This window comes from Actinia tenebrosa, unplaced genomic scaffold, assembly GCF_029948245.1.
Source record: "Actinia tenebrosa isolate PJP-AT-01 unplaced genomic scaffold, QUT_ActTen_1.0 PGA_scaffold8__29_contigs__length_14323225, whole genome shotgun sequence".
NCBI classification, from domain to species: Eukaryota; Metazoa; Cnidaria; class Anthozoa; order Actiniaria; family Actiniidae; genus Actinia; species Actinia tenebrosa.
Window position 1 is genome coordinate 355486 of NW_028292585.1, and position 8231 is coordinate 363716.

At 36.2% G+C, this 8231-nt stretch overlaps 3 protein-coding genes across 3 annotated transcripts; 1 reads left to right on the forward strand and 2 right to left on the reverse strand.

The window, feature by feature from the left end:
• The first annotated feature begins 199 nt into the window (after positions 1–199).
• On the forward strand, positions 200–3768 carry LOC116291115 (uncharacterized). The gene is made up of 3 exons (XM_031698237.2): positions 200–334; positions 1048–2723; positions 3517–3768. The coding sequence occupies exons 2-3, from the start codon at positions 1080–1082 to the stop codon at positions 3751–3753; spliced, it is 1881 nt and encodes a 626-aa protein (XP_031554097.2). The 5' UTR covers positions 200–334; positions 1048–1079; the 3' UTR covers positions 3754–3768.
• On the reverse strand, positions 3744–6074 carry LOC116291116 (dual specificity protein phosphatase 3-like). Its single transcript, XM_031698238.2, has 2 exons — positions 5910–6074; positions 3744–5281 (listed from the first exon to the last, which is right to left on the reverse strand). Exons 1-2 carry the CDS (start codon positions 6068–6070, stop codon positions 4846–4848), a joined length of 597 nt encoding a protein of 198 aa, XP_031554098.2. The 5' UTR covers positions 6071–6074; the 3' UTR covers positions 3744–4845.
• Positions 6075–6248: 174 nt separating this feature from the next.
• On the reverse strand, positions 6249–7433 carry LOC116291119 (dual specificity protein phosphatase 13A-like). The gene is made up of 2 exons (XM_031698241.1): positions 7285–7433; positions 6249–6684 (listed from the first exon to the last, which is right to left on the reverse strand). The coding sequence occupies exons 1-2, from the start codon at positions 7431–7433 to the stop codon at positions 6249–6251; spliced, it is 585 nt and encodes a 194-aa protein (XP_031554101.1).
• Positions 7434–8231: the final 798 nt, after the last annotated feature.

An 8231-nucleotide genomic window follows, 5' to 3' on the forward strand; every position in this document is an offset into this window, starting at 1 on the left:
TCTAAATTAAGTGATAAAATAAAATAGCGATAATTAGATTAAATAGGGAATTATTCTTAATTTTAAAAAAATCTATCGTCACCCTCCCACCCAGTATTCTGTTACTAAGGAAACGACGTAAGATGTTATCATAGCAACAAGCCCTTGTAGTGGTATTTACATTGACGACGTGTAACTGACCAATCAGATTCAAGTATTTCTTTGCAGTCTCAAAAAAGAAGCACGACTGTTTCTCCAAACCACAAGGACTCACCAGGGTTTCCAAAGGTTTATCGACAAATTCTGCCATAAAAAACGCGATATTTTCTACCCTCATCATCTGAAAGCTTTAACGGTAAGTTTTGAACACACTCAATAAATCAAATCGCTTAAAAATTTCACTATTTCGGACTTGAAAACAGCTGTTTTCGTTACGCTTTCCGTGACACAAACTTAACATGAAAATGTTTTCAATGATAAAGTTGTCTTTCGATTCAGTTTTAACCGACAAAATCATTCCTTTGCACTGTTTTTGGGGATGTATTTGTATGTTTTATAACTGCTAATTTAATCATGAAGCAACTCATATCTCCGTCCTATAAAGGATCAACTTGTCAAGAACACTTTCTAGTACACTCGATCAGCATCTAAGTTATGTACTCTTCTGGACTTCAAATATTAAATTCTTTACGAATGCAAATCGGGTTCATTAGATCTCAAGGAGAAATGTCCGGTTTATAATGAAGTTGTTGAAATATTTATCAAAGGCTCGTCCTACAAATTGGGTTGTTTTTCTAAGGAGGTTTTTTCTGAAACAAGCTCCATTGTTAAGGTACATAGATAATTGCTTTGTCGTTGACACTATTTTGTCAAATAAAATTAATGTTTACGTGGCAACGACATATGTTTTTATTCTTGAAACACGTATTTTTGTATCTTTTAAAAAACAAGATGATAGTTTTGTGAGGTTTGTCATGAATTTTGTAATGAAATTCACAGTTTCTCTTTGCCAAAATAGACCTAGGTCTACATATAGAACTGAGAATGATTCCTATTTGTTTTGAATAGGTCTACAGTCGTGTCAATGCAAAGCAAAGCCCATGGCCCATCCATCAGTATATGAGAGACAAAGTGCTCACTCATTCCAGCAAAGCCTTCAAATGCCAGAGACATACGCACCTATTTCAACAGTACAAGGAATGAGTACTAGGGACAAGAAGCCAAGGCTGTCACGGCTTGAGCTCATGAAACAGAACTATGAAAAGAAAAGGCAGAAGGATGTACAGGAGAAGCTCACAGAGATAAGAGCTCAACGGGCAAGGGCTGATTCTGGGAAGGATCACAGTGGTGGGACAGTGAGAGCTTTCTTTGCTGAAAGGCGAGCGATGGAAGCATCTAAGAGAGGCCAGCAAGATCCTTCTAGTTTACCACCAATTGGAACACATTTCAAAAAGATGAAAAGTAATAATCAAGGACCAGTTGTCCCAAGGTCTTCACAAAAAAAGGAAAATAAACCTGTTATACCTGCAGAAAATGTTACTGCAATTCATGGTGTTCACTCAACTGGAAATAGAGGCATGGTTAAATATTATCATAAGAAGAGCAAAGGGGTAGACAAGCAGAATCCTCTCCCTCCATTACAAAGAAGGCCCTCTAATCCTAGTAATCACAAGCCTCCAACACCTAACAGACGGTATGAGACACAAAACACTTTGAAATCAGAAGACGAGGCTTTTATCTTAAATCATTCAAATGTTGAACAAGAAAATATCGTCGCTGACAAAGATATGGTTTATGTACCCCGCCCACCCAAAAATCCAAAACCTTCCAAGACAAATGCAAGGGCAGCAAAACCTGTGCTTGTTGATGATAATGAGGAAAGAGCTGATGAGGAAGATAATGATGGGTGGAGCCTATATTCTGACGAGCCCCAACCTAATCTGTCCAAGGTGAAAGCTCTGAGAATGAAGAGATTGAGCCAAAAGAAGCTTAGCGTTGGGAATTCAAAGCCAGAAAAACCAACAGAGTTCCAAAAATGGCAAATGCAACAAGATGAAGAACGAAGAGAAAGGTTAGAAAATCATAGAAAACAGAATCAACATATAGATGATAGTGATAATGAGCAGAAAGCTACATTATCAATGAGGGAAAGAGAGCTTTTAGAAAAAATAAAAGCTGAACAGGACAAGTTGAGTCATATTAAAAGAATGCAACAGGAATTAGAAGAACAAGAGAAACTTGAACGGGAAAATACCATTACGCCTCAAATACCAAATGAAAACAAAAGAAAAATGGCAGTTAAAGAAGAAAAAAGCTTTCAATATGCCCAAAAACGAATTGATAAAACTCCTACACCAGTTAAGAAGGTGTCGCCAGTAATTCCTGCACAGGAAGAAACCCAGCTGCAGTTTCCTGAGGCACCAAAAAAGAGTAAACCAAAACCAAAACCACAAATTATCCAGCAAGAACAAGATTCTGATGAGCATGAACTGGAACCGAAAGACAATTTTGTTCATTTTTATGAACAAGCTGGAGAGGAAGCTGAACAGGTTGAGGTTGATTTAACTCCTTGTTCTATCTGTGGGAGAAATTTTGCAACTGAGCGGCTTTCAAAGCATCAAGTTGTCTGCCGGAAAAACTCCAATAAGATGAGAAAAAAGTTTGACACCAGGAAACAAAGAGTTGCTGGAATGGAACATGAAAATTATGTCCTCAGTGGAAAATATAAGGAAGAAACTCCAAAGGTAACTAACTAACTACTTAGTAACTAAATTTATTTTGTACAGTTGTTTGCAACTAAGCGTGAACACCAGACACTAAAACATGTCCTAACTGGTGGCCAAAATGTTGAAGTTAGTCAACCGGAACGTTGAGGTTTGGCGCCAAAGTGCCAGCCTAATGGCAACGTTTGTTCAATTATGCGTGCATGTTGATCTGTTGGTGTTGTTCATGGATTCCTTCGAAAGAGTAGACATAAGCGAGTTTCTAGAAGAGATCGATCCTGATCTCCTTCAGTATTCTTCACATTTTCGAAAAAAAGGCTTTACCTCAAACAAAAGCATGAAGTACTTGAGAGAAAACGATTTTGATGTTTCGAGATTGAAATACCTGAAGGAATTTGCGCGCCCAACTGTCCATAGAATCTTTATGAAACACACGTTGCAATTGACTAACTTCAACTTTTTGACCACCAGTTATAACATGTTTTAGTGTCTAGTGTTCAGGCTTAGTTGCAAACGACTGTATTTAATGTAATTTCTGATATTTTGAAATTAATTTTGCTTTTTTTATGCTGTAAATCAAAAAAATCAGTCAGTACCTTTTATTTTCTTGACTGGCAGCAGTAAAAAATTTAATTATACAGCATGTCCAGTACTCACATGCCTCCCTCTCATACAAAAACTGCTCTTGTGCTACAAGTTATGTATTACTAGAAACTCATGGTAGTACTCTCTCACAGATCAGATTAAGTGTTTGCTCTCTTGACTAATCCTTTAAATTTTTTAAACTAATTTAATGACTCATTTTGGTCCATAGGCAAAGAAAGCGGACTGGAGAGTTCAACATGAAAATTTCGTGAAGACAATTCGTTATGCCAAGGGAGCCAGTAGCGAACCTCCACCTGTCATAGAAAACCCTCATTATGTTGCATGTCCTTACTGTGAGAGAAAATTCAACCCTGAAACTGCAGAGAGACACATACCAAGATGTAAAGACATTAAGGCCAGACCAGCGCCACCTCCCAAAAAAGACAGACACAGAAAAAAGAGATAGTTTTTTTATACACTAAATAAGGGTGCTTTTATTAAGTTGGAACTGATCGGTCAAAGTGGCCAGTTCTCAAATGGTACCTGTCACTTCTTAAAACTGGACCAATGTGGCCCAAACTAGAACTAATGAAGAACTGATGCTTACCATTTTTGAACTAATGGCCACTTGGACTGATCAATTCTACTTAATGGAAAGTGCTCTAAATCACTATACATCTACAAAAATTTCTTATATTTCTTATATGGAATTTTATCTAAAAAATTTTTTTTGTGCTGAAATTATTTTAAAATACTTACACAAGTGAATCTTAAAATATAAATCATTGACAATGTCTACAGTTTTGTCAGTACAAAGACTTGATATCCCTTGAAGTGATATTTACATTATAGTTTATCTACGAATGACCATGAGTGATTTTTGTGTGAATAGTAGAACTGAGAACTCATTTATGAACAAGAAATGAAATATAAATAAAACATTATCATGACTAAGATTAAATAAAAAGTGTGTTTTTCTATAGTAATGAATTCATTAAATATTCTATGAGACAAATAATAATATTATTATTTTTGAATAAATAAATAAATATTTAATTAAAATTGTTATTCTTATTCTTCCCTTAGCATTAAAGGTAGGTCCACCAGTAGGTCACCTTTTTTTCAGAGGACATTGGGTTCCCACATTCACAATTTAGCATATAATCCTCGGACACACTAGTGCTAAGGATATAAGTGCAAACATGCTGTAAGATAAGATTATTCTCCTTTTACTCTTTACATCATCAGCAAGGTTCATATCTTGTAAAATTTTCAATCCTTTTGGCCACCCGAATTTCATGCAACCGCACTTTCAATAAAGTCTGATGCTTCTTTATAGACCTCCTTGGCTCAGGTGTAATGCTTTGCCATTTCAGAACACATGTCATTCCCTTGAGAATAACATTCTTTTCTTGAGTTATATTCGTATTCATGGGTCTTCTCATGTGCAACCCAGTGAAACTGTACAACAAAGAAATGATACTCTAGGGAATGACGTGGTCAGAAATGTGAAAACATATGCCAGAGCAGAGGAGGTCTATTCATGCCATGACCATCTTCACCGACATTGATCTAGCTTGGTTGCATAATCAATTAACTGTTGTAGAAAGCCAGGGTTTGGGCTTATTCTCCTTTTACTCTTTACAGCCCGTACAGCATCTGTAAGGTTCATATCTTGCCAGGTTATTAGATAAGCAAGGACAAGAGTAGCTGAACGACTCAGTCCCTCCTTACAGTGCACATAAATTTTTCCATCCTTTTTGCCACCTGCCTTTGATCCAACTGCACTTTCAATGAAGTCTGATGCTTCTTTAAAATACTTGTTTATCTTGAACGTCAGGATATCAGTGGCTGGAATCCCATGGAAGATAATTCCACTTTTGTAGAATTCGGCATTGGTATTGACATGAGAGAATTTTTTCGTTCCTTTAGCAGCATTTAAAACGTGAGTAATACCAAGTTCTCGTAACTCACTCTCATTGACAGCTGTTTGCCTAGGAACAGTCGTTTGATTAAAAAAGGAATAAAACCTTTGACCATAAGCCAAAGAAATAACAACCTCAAGTAACAACCTGACGCCTAATCCAACTATGGATTGTCATAAACGCTTAACTGACAGGGGGAGGGGTGGATATACCAATCAAAGTGGTAACACTAAATACATGAAAAAGTCCAAGATAAACATCAAAAAAAGGTTAATAGCTGTAACGATTGAAAATTTTGAAAACGATTTTGAAACGATTGAAAAGATGGTTATAAAAATTATTACAATATTATCTTAGTTTGCTTTTGAACAAAATTTCACTGGATCAGAATAGGTCTTGGAAGAATAAACTTGTGTAGGCTTGTCACCCAGTTGGATATATAATATAATGAGTCAAAAATAATTAAATGATACGATAATAAGGTCTTGGAAGAATCTTGCAAAGATTTTTAACATTCCCGCCAATTTGTTCGCGGTTAAATTCGCTCTTTTTTCAAAAATATTTACACATTATGGCAAAAATGTCGCTGAATTTTACATAAAAGCATTAAAAATTTCAGTTTTGCTGAGATTTTTTGTTTACACCTGAGAGAGTTTCAAGTATAAATACGTAAGGATGAAATCAAGAATATACTCACTCTCCGCCAAGGAAAATGTTATCGTATACTTCGTCAAACGGTCTCCTGTCCAAACTTTTGGGATTATCTTTATCTGGTGCCAATATGATGTCCACGAGATCTTTTACTGATACTAGACAAGGGTTTTTGTGCATTACACACTGACCCATCTCCTTCGCCATTACGACCAACTGAACAGTCTGTTGAACCGGAGAAAAACTTGAACTCGGAACAAAAGGAATCTGGATTCTGGAACGCGCGGCAATTACATCTGCCCCCATTTACAGAGGGGTTCCCCCAGGATATAAAAGTTAAATATGAGAAATACTAAAATATTTACAGTCTAATATTTATAATTTGTCATCTACATCGGTCAATTTTTGCTGCATAGTCAATCAACTGCTGTAGAAACCCAAGGTTTGGACATATTTTTCTCTTACTCCTTAACATCTGTACTGCGTCAGTTAAATTTGTGTCTTGATAAGTCATGAGGTATGCTATGACAAGAGTTGCAGAACGACTGATGCCAGCAACACAATGAACAAAAATCCTTCCACCTCTCTGACCAGTTTTCTTGGAACCAACTGCTCTTCTGATAAAATTCGAGGCCTCTTTAAAATGCTTGCTTATCTTATAAGATGGCATGTCCAAAGCTGGAATCCCATAAAAGATAATTTCACTTTTGTAAAACGTTTCATCTGTGTCAACTTGAGAGAAACCATTTGTTCCCATGGCAGCATTTAGGACATGAGTAATGCCAAGCTCCTGTAGTATACTTTCATTTAGAGCTGTGGGCCTGTTAGTGAAAAGTGATACACCCAATGTAAGTTAATCAACTTTATATTCATAACAATGTCAGTGGATATTATGATGACAGGGCCGTAGCAAGATCAGAAATAATGGAAGGGGGGGAGCTCTCGGGCTCTCAAGCCAATTGCCCATAGATATTTTTCATTTGATTCCCACAGGTTTTTGGATTGCAAATTACATTTGCCCTGAAGGAGTACAAATAATCACAGGCATATTTCATCATTAGTACTGAGACTTTTGCCTAAAATTGCCTTACTCCCAAGTAACAGGGTTTTGTTTTTTGACTGTAATCAAAACTTTCATTGAAGAGTGTGCAAATAGATTGATTCAGTTTCAATGCAATGTTTCCCATTCACACCATATTTGTCATTCCCTTGAATATTATTATTTCTTTTTAACCCAATAATGCCTTTAAAGAAATATCAACAGGAATGTAATTTAACATAACAATCATATTTTCGAGAAATATCTATAAACAAGAGACGTTATTTTCTTATATTGTAACTTAATCGCAGCTGTAACATTTAGTTTTGACCTTTTAATTAAATTAACTGATTAAGATCTACAGTTAGTGAACGATACTTACTCTCCTCCTATAAAAATGTTGTCGAAAACTTCATCGTATAAGTTCCCAAGCTTATACTTATCGTCGTACTTGTCTGCAAAGATAATATTTCTAAGATCTTGGACAGAGACGAGAGGAGGGCTTCGTGGACTAACCTGACATTGCCCCATTCTCTAAATGAGGTGAAATTATTAATATCAATCAAATCAATCAAATCCTTATTGATTCTAAATTCTTTTGAGTTTTATTCAGAGCTTTTCTAGCTTATCTGGGTCGAAATCTAAATCTTTAAAAATAAAGCAGTCAACATTAGGACGACGACAGTCACCTGCCTTCAACAGCTTTTCTTCCCGTTAAGAGGATTGATAAAGGTAGCCCATTAGTTTGAAAATGTCTCAGTAACACAGGCAGCCCAACAAGTCAGGACAAGGGAGCTCCATTCAAACAGAAATTAGTAGATTTACATTCAGCAATTATTATGGCCATGTCAAATGCATATTGGTAAGTGATAAACAATCAAATTTTGTTCCCCGGATGGTATGAAGATGACGTACCAATTAGATCTTTTCCAAAATAGCGAACATAAGTCATTCTTGTTCCCAGAGCCTGTGCTATTGGCACAAATGTCCCACTGTCGTCATCTCAGAAAATGCCAAATCACAGGATGCTAATCACTACATAACTAATTATCATAGTACATATTTTAGACACCAGGAGGAAATCCTCATGAATGCAAAAACATGCAATAGGGCTATAATGTTGGGTTTCAGCCCTTTATTCAAGGGTATTTCTGGGTATTTCAGGGTTCCATGGTTTTTGTCCCACCATTTAACCCAACATGCTAATTCTAAATTCTAAATTATCAATTAAATTATCAATTATTGATCTGTCAATAGCCATACCAATGGGCAGACTAATGGGGAGCCAATGGGCTCCCCTTTATTTCAGAAGTGCTCTTACCACTATGA

Excerpts from the sequence above, each read along its gene's own strand:
- LOC116291115 (XM_031698237.2), top strand. The coding sequence starts at position 1,080 with ATGGCCCATCCATCAGTATATGAGAGACAAAGTGCTCACTCATTCCAG. Across the intron at positions 2,724-3,516 it reads ATAAGGAAGAAACTCCAAAG|GCAAAGAAAGCGGACTGGAG; the intron begins GTAACTAACTAA and ends TTTGGTCCATAG.
- LOC116291116 (XM_031698238.2), bottom strand. The coding sequence starts at position 6,070 with ATGGCGAAGGAGATGGGTCAGTGTGTAATGCACAAAAACCCTTGTCTA. Across the intron at positions 5,282-5,909 it reads AACATTTTCCTTGGCGGAGA|GCAAACAGCTGTCAATGAGA; the intron begins GTGAGTATATTC and ends GACTGTTCCTAG.
- LOC116291119 (XM_031698241.1), bottom strand. The coding sequence starts at position 7,433 with ATGGGGCAATGTCAGGTTAGTCCACGAAGCCCTCCTCTCGTCTCTGTC. Across the intron at positions 6,685-7,284 it reads AACATTTTTATAGGAGGAGA|GCCCACAGCTCTAAATGAAA; the intron begins GTAAGTATCGTT and ends TTTCACTAACAG.